We start from the raw sequence: 16,431 nt of genomic DNA, 5'->3' as shown, positions 1-16,431 counted from the left end.
ACCTTGCCCAGTTGAGCCTTGTCTCCAGTTGGTTTCAGTTGAAATGCTACCTGTGATGATAGCCCCATGCTAGCCAAAGATTGCCCCCACTGATAACGTCTCACTCTAGTACTGAGTTCAAAGCCTTCAAAGCATTTACTACAACCTGTATTTTTTTCCTTCTGTAATTGTCTTTTTCTTATTGTTGCTATATGTCTATATTGCTACCCTTTTAAGCTATCAGAGAGAATTTTGTTCACAACATTCTACACTGCATGAGGAACTCAAGACAGTCACAAAATATTTCGGGTACATAGACATACAAAATCAAAGTAAGAGTCAGAGGTAGTCGCACGTGTAATTATCAAGCCTATATCTTACTAAAGTGTATACGCTCTAATTATTGGACATTCACGGGTTTGTGTGCCAGATCTAACTGTAGCTCTGGTAAGGATATTTCAAAAAAAATGTGCAGTTGTTGCTATATTTCTGCCCTATCATTTTTCACAGGTTTCGAAATATGTCATAAAATATTATTGGGTCAGGGAACCAGGCAGGCCACCAGATGGTTGAGAATGATTTATTTCCCTGGTTTCAGACTCGTGAAGAAAGAGCACAGGAAGAAAGTCGGTACTTATCTCTGAACTTGCAGAATATGGGAGATAAAGGGACCTTGAAGTCCATCTAGTACAGCCTCACTCGTAATTTCAAAACCCCTGCTGCAGTACCCAGTGACGTGGCCATCCGTCCTTGACTTTAATATTTTCAGTAATGAGACACGATCTTATAAGATGTCTGTCTCATGATTGGACAGATGCTGATGAGCAAGGTCTTCCTCCCATTGATGCACAATGTCCTTCCTGTAACATCTGGCCCTTGGAGAAACACTGTGCATTCCTTTTTCCTGCTCTAAATTATGAACTTTGAGATATTTGGAAACCGCTAAGATATTTTCTCTTAGTGTTCTCAACTTCAAAAGAATTCTCTCCCCCCCCCCCCCCCCAGTTCTTGGTCACCCATTTCTCCTTTTAAATACGCATTTTGCTACTGGATGATGTCAGGATGCTTATTTCTTAATTGCGGACCTAATTGTACTTGAGGTATAAAGCTACTAAACGATCCACTTTTGAAAGTCAATTATGCATCTAACTGCATCCTGTTATCATTACTAATATCAGCATCGGTTGTTAATTGTCAAATGCAAAAGCAGATTGCTCTGCTACGACCTATCTACCCAGAGGTCTGTGTCAGAAATCGATCAATGACTGCCCGAACTGGCTGACTATTGAAAGCCTTCTGATCAAAATCGGAAAACATTTAAATTAATCTGGGCTACCAGTTTGCACAAGGACAGCAATAAGGCGTCCTCTGACCTCTCCACTAGGCATCCTGAAAACACACCACCAAAGGAGAGCTTCCCATTAGGAAGCAGTAGCAGAAATGATCTGAGCCACACTCAGGCTTTGAAAAGCTGCACAGTGGGGCTGCAGTCTTATGACCTCCACCATGGTTCTAACCATCAGCACCAAGGCAAATGCCACATCACTGTGCCGGAGCCCAGTCATTGTCGGTGCTGATTTGCTGATTTCCCAATCAGCAAAATTTACACTAGGAACATTGATAGGATTCAATTCACATATCTATACATATATACATACTGTAATCACCTCTTCTTGTAAGGGACAGCAGTAAAGTATAACGTATTTAAACTCTGCAGTAGTTTCTACTTAACACTGAAGTATTGAGTCCTGTATTCTGTAGCACAGAGAAAGGATGGCTTGGTCGCCTTGCATCGTGTTCTACAATACGCGCTGGGCAACACAGCACTCGACTTTCCCCTGAGCACAACACCGAGGGACCTAGAAACATCGACTCAAAGATGTCTTGTTCAGTTAACTGTATCTGATGTGTCCTTTGTGTCATTGAAGCCAAATACATCTAATCATAATATGTTCAAAACAGTAAAAGCCAAACACTGTATTTTCAGTAATGTGAGGAAATCATGGTACATGTTTTTTTTTATTTTCTTTTAAAAATAAACAAGCTGAGTTACTCAGCTGTTACAACAATTCTGGTTATAGGTTAGACTATGTCCTCGAAAAATTTATGTTGAATCTGTTCTCTTTACAGTTCAGGGTGTGATTTTATGACAGCTGGGTTGTTGAAGGTGTAGTGAAGTGATGATGAACCCAGATTGCAGAATGCTGGGCTCCAAGGTGACCTTTCAGGGGGAATTTGGAGACAGAAACACACCTGGAATATACCATAGAGAAAAACACAGACCGGGACAATTTTTCCACAGGACCAGAAACTGGGGGAGAGGCATACAGTGCCCTTCCTCCTAGGCCTTGGAAGGAAGGAGCTGACCCGACCTTGCAAGCAGAGTGACCTTGAATTTCTACTCTGTAGAATCCGCAAACTGGTTTCTGTTGTCCAAATCACTTAGCTTGCAATCCTATGTTGAAATTAATTCAAATCAATTAGTATGCAGTATAAACTATGTATCTCCACAACTGACTTTGTAGGTAGCCTTTTAAAAAAAAAAAAAAAACGAGTGTACAATATTGTGTGGTGTTAAAAAAAAAGTGTATTTTCTCCTAAAGTACACCAGAGGCATATATCTTAAAAGTCCTGATGCTGAGGATAGGGTAGGGGTGGCTCAGTGAGTAAAGGAAGTATTTGTTATACATGCATTAGAACCTGAGTTCCAATCCCCAGCACCTACATCAATGCTGGGTACGGCAGCACATATCTGTAGCCCCAGCACTGGGGTAGCAGAGAAAGGTAGATGCCACGGATTTGCTTGCTAACCAGTCTAGCCAAGTCAGTAAGCTCCAGGGTCGGTGAGGCACCCTGACTTAACCAGCAAGGTGGAGCAAAATAGAGTGACAACTGAAATCAACTTCTGTGCACAGATGTGCACAGAACACACACACATGCATCCTTATTACAGCCATATCATAGATACACATAATCTATAAGGATGTATTTCTGCTGCAGTATAGACAGTCTAAGTAGTTATGTGAAGCCCTATGTGTCCAGCGGTGCCCCATGACTGCATGACCAATGCATCTACAAGTAGAAATGTATTTACTGCAGCTGAGTAATAAAATTTTAATTTAATTACGCGTCTAATTTAATAAAAATAATCACACATAGCCAGTGACTACTGTAAAACTTTAAATTTTTTCATTTATTTAATCTCACGCGCATGTGTGTATGCCTAGATTTAAATACATGCAAGCGTGTGCGGGAGCCTGTGGGGTTTAGAAGGAGTGTCAGACTCCCTGGAACTGGAGCTACAGATGGTTGTGAGCCACCCAGTGGGTGCTGGAAACTGAACCCAGGTTCTCTGAAAGAGCAGTAAGTTTTCTTTACCACTGAGCCATCTCTCCAGCCCAGTTTGCAGAAAAACGTTACATTTTAATTTGAGAATGACATTCCATTACTGACTGTGAAACCACTAAATATGAAGGGACATAAAACTCCTAAGAAAGAGCAATTTATGATTGGGATGAATCCCGGAAGAACATACACTATGTAAAGTTTTGGCACCAAAACTATTAATTTAAACCCAGTAAGGGATTCAGCAAACCAAGAGCGAGGTTACCAGCTATCACCAGCAGGGGGAACCAAAGAGCAGCACACGGGCTTTTCCCAAGAGAGTTTTCTTTCCCCTACATCAGGGCCCTAAAATAGTCTGCCCAGGAACTGCACGGCCCAGGCTTCCCACAGATCCAGTCAGCCACATAATCCGCACATGTTTACTTTCAACAGAGCCCTAGAACACGATAGAAATTGGCTCTAGGCATCAGAGTGTGAAATCTAATCAACGGGAAGGGTTATTTTTTTAAAGAATGAAATTAAATTAAATTAATGATAAAGTTAGGTCTTTCCCACTCGCCTCTGTTAACGTGTGGTTAGTGATATTTTTCTTTTCACTTTGTTTTCTTATTGCTGCATAAATCAGAGAAGAACTTCAGGTCTAAAGAGTTACACAGAAAGTGAAATTTTAATCAGAACAGTGTTGAAGGTTCTTTTGGGAAGTTTTGTCCATGGTATGGATGACCATACATGGTCCTACCTCTTGGTAAAGGTCACTGAGATCTTCCTGGTGGGCCTGCTTGGAGCATCCTGGGAATTCCCTAACACAGCAGGAATCTGGAGGCCAGTCCATCTCTGTCATTTCCAGCCAGTCGGTGAAGTACACTACTCCACAGCACTTAAACTGAAAAAGAGTTAGCAGCCACACTTAGGAACTACACAAAAGAGTTTTTTGTTTAACTTACGAGAGATGAGACAGTAGATTTCTTAAACGCTGGTAATCATCGGGGTAAAATTTGCGTGTTAGCTAAAGCTCCATGAGCATACTGTCTTGACGACAGGCATATCATAAAGGAATATCAACGTCAGCATCACACAATGGGACCGTTCTGAACAGCAACACCCACCCCTCCTAAAAGCAAATAGCGTCTCACTCTCCAACTCTAGAATCTTCTGCAGATGGTTATAATAATGACAGATCTCACACACATACTTAGAGATTCAGTAACTGAATGTTGATTATCACTATCTTCTAGTCAATAGAAAGTAGTGAATCACTTTATTTATTATCCCCTCCCTAGTGTAAATACTCAGCAAATTGAACTGTTCTGACCAAAACTTCCACAAATTCTATGGAATGACTTGATGACCAAAGCTCACATCACCAAGGTCACCAGGCAGTCTTTGATTCCTTAACCAAGGGAAAATTTTGGAAATAATTTGTCCCACTTATTATCACCCAGTAGGATAGATGTCTTGATAAACTATCATATCCTATCTATATAGATGCAGAAAAATGATGCTGTGCTTAGCTTGAATGTAGTTGGACTTAAGAAAAGTAAGCTTGCCTTTCTCTAAATTGTGCTGAAGAAGGGTGTGTTTTGTTGTACTTAACCATAGATTGTTACTTTGATGAAGGCTTAGAAGCACTGCTTGAAGGCAGGTGCAGACTTATTCAGAAGAGATAGCTCTCCTGAGGAGAGCTTTGCCCTTGGATAAGAGAGAAGTTCTCATCTCTAAGTCAGAAGGAAGGAATATGGGCAGTCATGGGAAAGAGCCCTGCCAAGAGTGATGGGTATGCAAATTACATAGCCCAGGAAACCAATCCCCGCTCAAGATTAACACTGAATCATGAAATGTCACAATCCAGAGCCATTTCAAAGCTTAACCAAAACTTGGAAGAATCCTGAATTCCTCATGCGACAGCGAGCAAGGAAAATATTCAATGTATTCAGTGCATTTTCACTCTCTCTGCCTAAACAGCTTGTGATTCAAGAGCTTATGACTTAAAAAGGGAAAGGGCATCGGAAAAGCACTTTGAATGATAATCTCTGGGAGCCATTAACACTAAGAGCTCTGAGAAAGTTTAAAAATAATTTCTGTATTGTTTTAAAGCCGTGGGTGTACCACAAACGGCACAACTAAGTCATGTCCTAAGCACTGTAAGTGTCAAATAAATGTCACCGAGTGACCGATTCTGGGGTCGTCACACACTCACCCAACCATTGGGAATTCTGAAAATAAAGCACACAATTAAAAGACTTCCCTTTTTGAATGCTGTAAACTCTCACATTGTTAGGTGGGTGTTTTTAAAGCCTTTTACCCTGAGAAGACCTTTTCCTGCATTTCCTTGCCACACGAGGCCTTTTCGAGCTGACTTGACAGCCTCAGTGGAGTGGCCCATTTATCTGACTTCGCCAGGAAATGAAGACTTCCACAGCAATGGCTTTCCCAGATAACTTCAACATTCCGTGCCCAGTGCCAACATTGTTAAGGAGCCACTGGCATCCGTCTTCTATGCAGTTGTCTTGCCTACCCAACAGAGGACATTGGATCTGTATGGAGGCTTCCTGAACCTCCTCAAGGTAAAATCAGTGTTACCCCAGTAAAAATCTGTGTTCTGCCACTACCTGCCGAGACTGCTCCACTCCAAGCCGATACTATGTCAAGCTGTAGAAAATACCATGGAATCACTATTGTATATGTAAATTAATCGAGGTCCTTGATAGACAAACTTATTTTCCAAAATCCTATGGCAGCAACTGTGATTCCAAACCTTATACAGCCACTACCAGGTTAAAATAAATACATTTTTTAAATGGGGTTTTAAAGAAGATATTAGTAAGTGTCACCAAAAATTATGTAAGATCCATTCATTTATGGCACATGCACAAAAAATGAGGGGCTTCGAGGGCTAAAACCTGACCAGGTAATTTCCTGGTCCATGATTTATTGTGGAAGAGAAGCATACTAGGCTGAGCTGTCGCTCTCCATCTAAATTTACGGGTGAAAATTCTATCCCTCTCGCCACAGAATGTGACTGTTTATGGTGAAGGAGCCTTTAGAGGAGTACGTAGTGTCGAAGAAGACCATCGTCAGGGGCATAATTAAACATGAATAACATCCTTATGGGAAGATAAAAATTAAACACGGACACATATAAAGTCAAGACAATGAGATCAAGAACGGGGAGAAGGCCATCTACAAGCCAGAGGAAGAGGCTTCAAAAGAATCAATAACTGCTAATCTTGAACTTTTAGCCTCTAGACAAGTGAACAAACACTTGCCCTAAGTGACCCTGTCTGTGACACTCAACCATGACAGCCCTATCAGACTAATAGAAAGAGCTCTGAAAGTGTTCCACACATTCGGAGGTATTCACCACTCTTTTTAGGCAAACGAGCCTTGTGAGATAAGAGAGACCAGGCCAAGGGAACTAGTGTGGAATGTTTGCAGTGCATGTACACTGCTCACGGAGGTAGAGCCCCACAGGAGGAAAGCAAGGTCGCTGTTTCTCAACCTGGTTTATCGTAGTTTATATCATCCATTCCAGAAAGTAGACTCTGGAGCTCTACCCAGCACGGCCCCTGAACAGGGCTTCCTATAAACGCCCCGGTACTCCACACGTCTTCCCATTGTGTTGTTTCTACTATAATTATGCAACAAACAACCAAAGTCAGGAAACAATGGAATAACAGGAAACCTGTGGGGCATTGATAATTTTACCACCTCAGCAACTGTGACCCAAAGCCAGGTTTCGGAGATTGTCCTAGGTCTGAACCACAGGCACGGACAGGGTTGGCTGTCCAGTAAGATATTCATCCTCAAATGCTTCATGGGGCAAAACAAGAAAAAGAAAGTAAACTAAGACACGGGGTCTTCTAGAAATGTCACTCCAATCACAAGGAAAACACTTAGGAGAGCTGGTTTGAAGGAAGATCCAAGATTAATCTCAAGTCGTTCAACATTGAAACTTCCAGAAACCAGTTCCCGTTTAATATACTTGGATGAAATGTAAGACGGTTTTGCAACAGAAGTCTATTTTGTACTGTCACTGTTACCAAGCAGAAGCTAAGGGAGATCAAGTCGATGACGTCATTCCCTCTTCTTCTTCCTCCTCAACACTTCAAGAGGTTGAGTACCTGTATTGTTCCTATGTCACAGGTGTGGAAATGGAGGTTTAAGGAATTGGGTGAAACGATAATAAGTAACAGAGATGGGATTTGAACCAAAGACATCCTGACTAGGGAAAAAACAGGCTGGTTGGTAATGATATTCATCCGAACAACATGCACAAATGGAAGCAACCTTTTAAAATGTTGAAGCAAAGTTTAAAGCCCTGGTAACTCCGAAAGCAGTAAAATAACTCTAAAAGAGAAATTTTTAAGTAAAACGCTGTTTATTAACTAACTCATGAAAAGGAAACTTCAGAGTAGTTGAGCAAAACAACTTCTGAAGCAGCGTGTGTGGGCCAGAGGCGTGAAGGTGAACGACTGTATCTGAGATGAAAAGACAACAGGGAGTGGGTTGAGGCATGCAGGGAAAAAAACTGCACCAGTAACGGTGGATGCCCAGGCTTCAGTTTGCACTGCAGAAATGATCAAAATCAACGCTTTGAACACCTGCTTTGACACCTTGCTTTCAGCCCCCAGGAATAGCAGCACTTACCTCTCGCTGAAAAAAATTCCAAGCATGTGTAAGCCATCTATACCTGGGTAAGCCATAATTTGTCATTCTGGCTTTCAAAGTAACCATATCTGACCACTGTACTGGCACCTGGAGATACGAAACAAAGCAAAACAAAACATCAAGATACAAGTCCAAGCAGCCAGGTAAAGGCTCACTCACATATATAAATCTATAACCTTCAGCACACCGACAACACCACAGCACATGCACACACAGTGTGCTGAGCCTGACACATGCCATTTTAATTTGTACTTGCTTAGAGACTAAATTAGGCTCACACAAACAAGCCAGGCATTCACGAAACTGAAATGGGGATCGAGAACTAGGATATAGAAAGAAGACGTGTGTATGAGCTGCTAAAACAGAGGTTCTCATTATCTCTAATGCTGTAACGCTTTAACACAGTTCCTCATGTTGTGATGACACCCAACCATAATTATTTTCATTGCTACTACATAACTGTAATATTGCTACTGTTATGAATGATAATGTAAATATATGTGGTTTCCAACTGTCTTAGTCAACCTCTGAAAGAGTCATTCGACTCCCCTCCCGCAAAGTCATGACCTAACACCAGGGTAATTTTGAGATCTTATTAAATTCGTAATATCAGGCTGGAGAGATCGCTCTGTGTATAAGAGGGCATGCTGCAGAGTATTAGGATCTGAGCTCAGATCTCCATCATACAGGAAAGGCTGGATGTGGGCACGTGTGCCTGTAACCCCAGCGCTCAGGAGGTGGGAGGAAGGACAGTGAGCAGAGGAGCTCTGGAGCTTAAGGGCATCAACCTAGCAGAAATCGCCTGTCTCCAGACTCTGTGTGAGGTACTGTGATGTAGGTGGGTCTTGTATCTTATTTGTTGCTTTCATTGGTTAATAATAAAGAAACTGCCTCAGCCCTCATAGGACAGAAAATTAGGTAGGCGGAGTAGACAGAAGAGGATGCTGGGAAAAAGAAGCTGAGTAAGGAGTCGCCATGATTCTCCCGCTCCAGACAGACGCAGGTTAAGATCCTCCCTGGTAAGCCAGCTCGTGGTGCTACACAGAATATTAGAAATGAGTTAGAACAATATGTAAGAGCTAGCCAATAAGAAGCTGGAACTTATGGGCCAGGCAGTGTTTGAAAGAATACAGTTTCCGTGTAATTATTTCTGGGCGTAAGCTAGCCATGAGGGCGGCCGGGTGCCGGGGACGCAGCCCTGCCGCTCCTACTTCAACAATACTGTCCGAAAGGAACAAGGAAGGGGTCGGTGGAGGAAGGCATCAGCTCTCCTATGGCCTCAGCACCTGAGCGTGTGTACGTGCACCTGCGAACACCGAACACACGTGCACCCAGCATACATATGTGCACATAAATTTTTATTAAAAATTAAATTTAAAAATAATGTCAACAATTGAGAGGAGAGACAGGTGGGCCTCTATAAGCTCAAGGCCAACCTGGTCTACAAAGCAAGTTGAAGGAGAGCCAGGGCTACCTCAGCAAAAATAAAAAGTAGTATCCATAGAAGTAAGTATAAAAAATTCCTTAGCCACAGAAATTCTTCAATTTTATTTTTTCTAGCTATTTTTAATAATCACTTGGAAACACAAAATACAAAAAATAGCAAGTAGGTTGGATATGCATTCTATTCTTATGATTTCATAAAATTCAGAAAACTAGACAAAGTTCAAGCCACCCACTATGAATTAGCATTATCTCATATCCTTTATGGTACAAAATAAATTGAAGTAAAATAAGTTTTCAAGAAATATATCATCTGAAACAGTTAATATTATTGACAGGTTTTAGCTGGAGTATTGATAGGAGCTGAGGGCATAGGAACGACCAAACTAATGGGGGAGCAGACAGATGTCAAGTCTCTTGACAGAGTTAATAGAGTAACTTTTTCTAAATTTTTGCTTTCCAAAATAAACACTGGTTGTTGCTGCACTGTGGCCACCATCAATCTCAAACCAAATGTGGCAAGAGAACAGAGGACCATTGAGGTTCTGGCACCAAATTCGGGGGCACTGGCCATAAAACACAACACACAGTGAACAGCTTGCTTGCATGAAACAGCTTCGAGCACAAAGCCCATTCTATGTAAAGGTTGGATTCTGCAAAATTTGACAGACAATAAACTTTAATGAGACTTCTCTTTTACGTTGTTATTAGGACAGAAGCAATAAAAATGGCAGCGCTGGTTTCCTCTTCTGCGAGTCTGCCCTCCATCTTTCACTTGGACATGGCCCTTCCCTCCTCTCTCCTGGTGACAGAACAGGAAAGATTTACACAAGCAAAACAATGACGTGTGCCCATGGCTGGAATGGTGAGCAATGCGCATTCATTTAGTGCCCTAGGAACTGAAACCACTGAGGACCGTCCCTGAATAGACAGCACATGGAAGTTCATTTGTTTTCTATGCTTCTTGACATGGAAGCGCTTCTCTCAGACAGGCAGAATGAACTCATTCTAAGCTTTCGGCTGCTTTAGAGACTCCTCGTATATCAGTTGGACATATGCTTCACAACCCATCGAGAAAATCCATAGTCAGAATGGGGTGTGCTGCCTCGTGACAATAACTACAGTACTTGAAGGGTGGAGGCAGGAGGGTTGCCATGAATATGAGGACAGCCTGTATTACATAGTGAGTTCGAGGCTAGCTTCGGCTATTAAGATCCTGCCTCTAAACTACCCAAATAATGAAATCCATAGAAAGATACTCATTTGAATTACCACATAGAATACAATCAAAAGCTGAGCTTAAAATAATTAATAATTATTTATAAGATTTATTCTTCTGTTGTTTGCATGTTAGGCATGTAGGCTACTCTTGGAAACTGAAAAACAGAGTAAACTTCATATAAGGAAATTTAAAACAAAAATCCGGGGCCCTACAATTTTTTATTTTCCTAATATACAAAGTTTCTAGGTATAATGTGAAAAATCTAACAAGAGAGAGCAAGTGGACCCTTTTTTTATATGGGTTTTCCCATATATTCTCAATTTTATATTGAGTTAGAACCGACGCTGACTCTTCAACTTTCCATTGATGTATCTTCTTCCTGTGAGTCCTCATACGTGGGGGTATGCGTGTCTTCACAGAGCTGTGGCTCCTAGCACAGTTGCCTGCACACTGCTTTGACCATTAATCTGTGGTACCCAGGGGATATCCAGTCAGTGACTAGCCTCAGAACACTAAAGATTCATCACAGAATCTTTTTTAAAAAAATTCTTATAACTACTATATTTGCAAAACAAATTCTTTTGGGTTGTTTTTGTATTTTTTTAATTGAGTTTATTGAGCTATACATTTTTTTCTCCGCTCCCTTCCCTTCTCCTCCCCTCCCCTACTACCCTTTCCCATGGTCCCCATATTCCCAATTTACTCAGAAAGTCTTGTCTTTTTTTTACTTCCTGTGTAGATTAGATTCATGTATGTTATCTTAGGGTCCTCCTTGTTTTCTAGGGTCTGTAGGACTGTGCATTGTAAGCTGGTTTTCTTTTCTTTATGTCTAAAAGCCACTTATAAATGAATAAATGTGATATTTTTCTTTTTCTGGATTACCTCATTCAATAGGATATTTTCTAGATCCACCCATTTGCCTACAAATTTCAAGTTGTCATTTTTTCCTGCAGTGTAGTACTCCATTGTATAAGTGTACCACATTTTCCTTATCCATTCTTCAGCGGAGGGGTATTTAGGCTGTTTCTAGGTTCTGGCTATGATAAACAAAGCTGCTTTGAACATAGTTGAGCACATGTCCTTGTGGTACAATTGAGCATTCTTTGGGTATACACCCAAAAGTAATATTGCTGGGTCTTGAGTAAGGTTGTTTCCTAATTTTCTGAGAAATCACCATACTGATAGCCAAAGGGGTTCTCTAAAAATAGAATATTATATTCTTATTAGTAAGAATATAATTAATATTATTAATAATAGAATACCAATAATAGAAATGACATCAATTGTATTACGCAAATGCCCAATGCCCTGCTTATTTCTGAAGCAAACACAACACTATCACCTTATCATTACTATTGCCCTCTCTTAAGAGGTCTTGAATATTTAAATGCTTATGATACACCAGAAGCTGGTCAGGTGCTCAGACCCCACCGTTTCCCTGTGTTCTAACCGAGCACATCTGGACTGGTAGGGAGGAGCGCACGTGATTCAGAACCACCTTTTGAGCCTCCCCAGAAGGCCCGAGGGCAACACATTGAAAAGCACCATTTTGCATAAACAGAATTGCTCTATGAAGCATGATACCAGCCAGCATGCACAGACTTGCAAAGCAACTCTATTCCTCACTGGGAACAATCGTACTAATTTCACCACTGAAGTGAACAACCTAAGCCATAGCCAGGGTTGGGGTAGGAGGCTTTGGGGGGGGGGGAGGAGTAGGGGGCAAGTGAAAAAGCAAGTGGCGAAAAAGGTTGAAAGAACTCTCTTATTCTAAGAAAGCTATAAAGGTTTTTTTTTTTTTTTCTAGTGGTTTCAATGGCTGAAATAAGACAGGAAACGCTGAACTGTTGTTTTCAAGAAGCCAAATCTCAAGCTGTGAGAGTTTTCACACCATGGTAAGCGCGCAGCAATTCTTCAAATGCACTTCTTAAAGGGCAATATAGTTCAGCTTGTTGCAATCAGGAGATACTGGCTTCCTCCCTGCTTTCTGCTTGGGTCAGCAAGGATGGGCTTACAGGAGGAGGTCTAACATTCTCTAGCAAGCACAAGCGTCTTCACTATTAATTCAGAAGCTGGTATAGTTGTCTTAGACTAGTTCCAATCAATGATGTCCATGTTTAAGAAATCTGTGGAATTAACGATGTATCACAAGACCCCAAGATAAAGATTTTAAATTACCTCTTGGAAATGTGTTTTATCCTCAGGGGAAAAAATATACAATTTTTCAGAAAGTGTCAGGAATGTTCACCCTTACAATGTAACATGATCGTGCAAAGTAACAACCATGTAGCCAAGTCACTCTCCAGTGTCCCACACTGTGATTCTGCCCCACCGGGAACTCACCATAACCTCCTGCTCGTACGTCCACACACCACAAGCCAGTTCTACACAGAAGATGACCAGTAAAGTTCCAAAGTACTGCAGAAAAACAGAGGGAGCATTAGCATGAAACCGTCCCAGGCAAATGTTACTCAGGGTCATGCTGATCTATGGCAAGAATGCACAGGCCCTTCTTCGGGTAGCACAGGGAACAGGTTTCCCCAAGCCAGGGCTCAGCTGCAGGAAACCATCAGGAGTCACCGAAATGGCCTCTGTTTTGTCATTAGTCAGTTATTAGGGGAAACCTTTTAAAAATGCCAATAGTGTCATTGAGCTAAATAAGAACTTATATGATGTACTTTAATAAAGCTGAACCAAGTCCTCTGAGAAATGACACCCAGTTCTTCTCAGAAAGAATGAGGTGAGGTTTGCAAGTCCAACACTTTCCCCTGTTCATATTTCCCCTTTCTTTTGCATAAAATGGAGGAGGGCTCCTTTGCTGTAAAAAGGACAATGTAGAACAAAATCTCTACCAGTCATGTTAGTTTAGAATAAACTGTAGATTTCTCCTGTGGAAAGTGGCATTGGGAGGCATACATAAGCAAATAGGTAACAAAGCTGAACGCAGGATTAAAAAGAGAAATGGCAAATAAAGAGTTGGTATTTCTGTGAAGCAGAGAATACACAGCATCCTGAACAGAGAGCAGACCTGCAAGGAAGAAGACAGAGAAGTGTTTACATAAAAAGGATGTAAATGAATACACAGAGGCAGGTGGGTGGTACAACGGAGCGTCAAGGCGTACAGACACACGTTGAAAGGTAATTGAAACCCAGATCACGGGGGACACCAGATGACCCGCTAATGGATTTTAAATAGACCAGGTAGGCAGTGAGGTGGCATCCCTCAGTGTTTCTGAATAAGAGGAAGACACAAATGGGTTAAATAATGCCAGGATACTAACCAGCTTGAAAGAGAAGGACTGAGGAAGGAGTTAAAAAGCCTAGAAGGCAGTCAACAGGAGTTTGAGGTGAAGACCTGAATTTAGGTAGTGGCCTTGCAGACAAGCAGGAACAATACCTTCCAATCATAGAGCGAAAGACATTGCACCGCCTGGATGCACAGACTGAGGGAGGAAGATGTATCTCCCTAGTAGTAGCTTGTCTGTGGGAAGGTGCAAGAAGTATGCACCTTCTTAGCAAAATATAGAAACACATTCCACTCCAAGTGTTATTTCAGAGCTCAGGTGCCTCACAGGGGACCGGAAACTATTCTCTTATTAGAAACTTTTGGATAGCATTCTATTTTTCGAGTTCATAATTTAGTCAAGAGCCTTCTGAAACAGGATGGTCCCCATCCCCTACCCAAGGAAATAAGTACAAAAAGAAAGTCATGTGACTTAGGAATGCGCCTGATAGATTTCATGGACTAGATCTTTGCAGCATTGTTCTGTGTTCTTCCTTACCACTCCCCATTGGTGAAGGTAACCTTATGGAAGCCAGTAGTGAAAACTGAAGGAAGAGGGGACTTCCAAGAGTTCTCTCCTCTGGTTCGCACAGAAGCAGAACACTGCTGAGCACGAGTCTTCTGCTTCGGGCACAGCACGGAATTAGGTGGTAGCACCAGATGCTGGTGGTACCTTAGACTACCCCCTTCCTTGCAGTCAGAGCTGAAGGAAGAGCAGATACCTAAGTGTGTTCCTTATCACATAGGACTTGATAAATTCCTGCTACGCAAAACAGCAAGTGGAAACAAAGCAGAATGGGTTGGTAGTGGTTGCAGTTCCCATGGACTAGAAAAAACTTCAATAAAGGTGATCTTTAAGAGGAAGAGGAGAAAGCAAAACTGTTAGGATTCCAGAAAAAAATAAAAGACATCTCAGAAGAGGACGCAGCAAATGAAAGCCACTTTGTGGATTAGTGAGTTAAGCAGACTCAAGGTAACCTTGAGTTACCTTGAGGTTGTGACTGGGACAAAAAAGCAGATGCCAGACAATGTTCTGAGGTACAGTGGTCTGGGGAAAGGACTGTGCATTGTCTTCTAAGTGTGATGGAACTATCAATGGGTAGCATGATCTGATACACACCATGAAAACATTTCTAGCAGTTCTATTTGCAGAGAGCAGCCCATAGGAAAAGCAACGTCATGAGATTTACATAAAGGATGGCTAAACTAGGAGAGGAGGGGAGGAAGAGCAAGGAGCCCACTGGCACAGGGCTGTCGGCTTTCAAGACTTGGCATTTTCAGAGGCTTTGTTCAAATGCTGTCAAAAAGGGAAGAGCAATCAAAGATAGCGAAAATTACAGTTTTCTACTATTTCTGTGAAATAGTACTTACAACTTAAAAATAGACACCGCTGCTAGTAGTTTTAACTTGCTTCCTTCATATTTCTTGCATTCAAACAAAAAATACAACCGCATAATCTCTAAGTAGTGCAGCTTGGAAACAGAAATCGGTTCAAAAGATAAAGTAGCATTTGCCAAGGGGCTCCCAGTTCACCAGCAACTCTGCTTCCAGGGTATTTAACGCAGATGCAGGCATGTGCAGCCTCAGGACTCAGATTTCTCCTCTAAGTGTTATTTCCAGGGGTGAACTGAAAAATTTTAGCCTTGAAAGGCAAGCTAGAAGAAATCCGGTGAATGAGGTTACCCCGTATCCATCTCTCTCTAGGCTCTCTTTAATACTTAAGAAGTATGTCAACATGAAAAATACCTTTATTATTGTCATACAAAGATATCAACCAATGTTCTTTCTTAACTTTGACTTAAAATAAGCTATTAGGAGGCCAGGAGACTGCAGAGAAAATCACATTATTTGCACTATGGAATACCTTTGCACAACTTTAATCTGAAAGTTGAGTCTTTTTTTTTCCCTTTTTGTTGTTGTTTGTTTACTTATTTGGATTTTTCTTCCTGTTTTCGGTGGTGGTGGTGGTGGTTGTTTTTTAACTGAAATTGATATTCTTTTTTATATTGCTATTATTATTATTATTGTCTGACTTAATTGTTTCTTTTTTGGTTTTCCATTGGAAGGACGCTGAAAGAGTGAGTGTGAGATATGGGGGGGGGGACTGGGAGATGGGTGGTATTGGGGTGCATGGTGTGAAATTTCCAAAGAATCAATAAAAAATGTTTTTAAAAAAGAAAAAAAAGGCATGTCTACTCACAATAAAAACCAAGTCCCCTCAAAATGGAAAACATCACTAAAGATAAATATGGACCAGGTGGTAACTATGTGTACTGACTGGGAAAAAGGGCCGCCCTGATCTACCTTGGTGATATCCATGAAGATTTCTGGGCTGAGCTAAATCTTTTGAAATTCCAGCTGAGCTGTCGCCCTCATTCCCTGCCTTCCTGAGTCACCAGTAAGTCAGTAAAAGGCCCCGGGGTCTGGTTCTAGGCACATACTCAGATGTAGGCAATATGTCCAATACATGAAGAACTGCCAGGCCTCTAGA

At 41.5% G+C, this 16,431-nt stretch overlaps 1 protein-coding gene across 1 annotated transcript in view; it reads right to left on the bottom strand.

The window, feature by feature from the left end:
* Window positions 1–16,431, bottom strand: part of Tspan12 (tetraspanin 12) — a 70,292-nt gene that overhangs the window by 18,577 nt on the left and 35,284 nt on the right. Inside the window, exons 5-7 of the mRNA XM_050145895.1 lie at window positions 13,001–13,075; window positions 7,972–8,079; window positions 4,064–4,207 (exon numbers count right to left, since the gene is read on the bottom strand). Of these exons, the coding sequence (XP_050001852.1) occupies window positions 4,064–4,207; window positions 7,972–8,079; window positions 13,001–13,075 (327 nt within the window). The remainder of the gene's footprint in view (window positions 1–4,063; window positions 4,208–7,971; window positions 8,080–13,000; window positions 13,076–16,431) is intronic.

The sequence above is a fragment of the Alexandromys fortis genome, unplaced genomic scaffold, assembly GCF_014885135.2.
Source record: "Alexandromys fortis isolate MF-2015 unplaced genomic scaffold, M_Fortis_MF-2015_v1.1 scaffold_34, whole genome shotgun sequence".
Taxonomy (NCBI): domain Eukaryota; kingdom Metazoa; phylum Chordata; class Mammalia; order Rodentia; family Cricetidae; genus Alexandromys; species Alexandromys fortis.
This window is presented reverse-complemented; position numbering and strand designations above follow the sequence as displayed.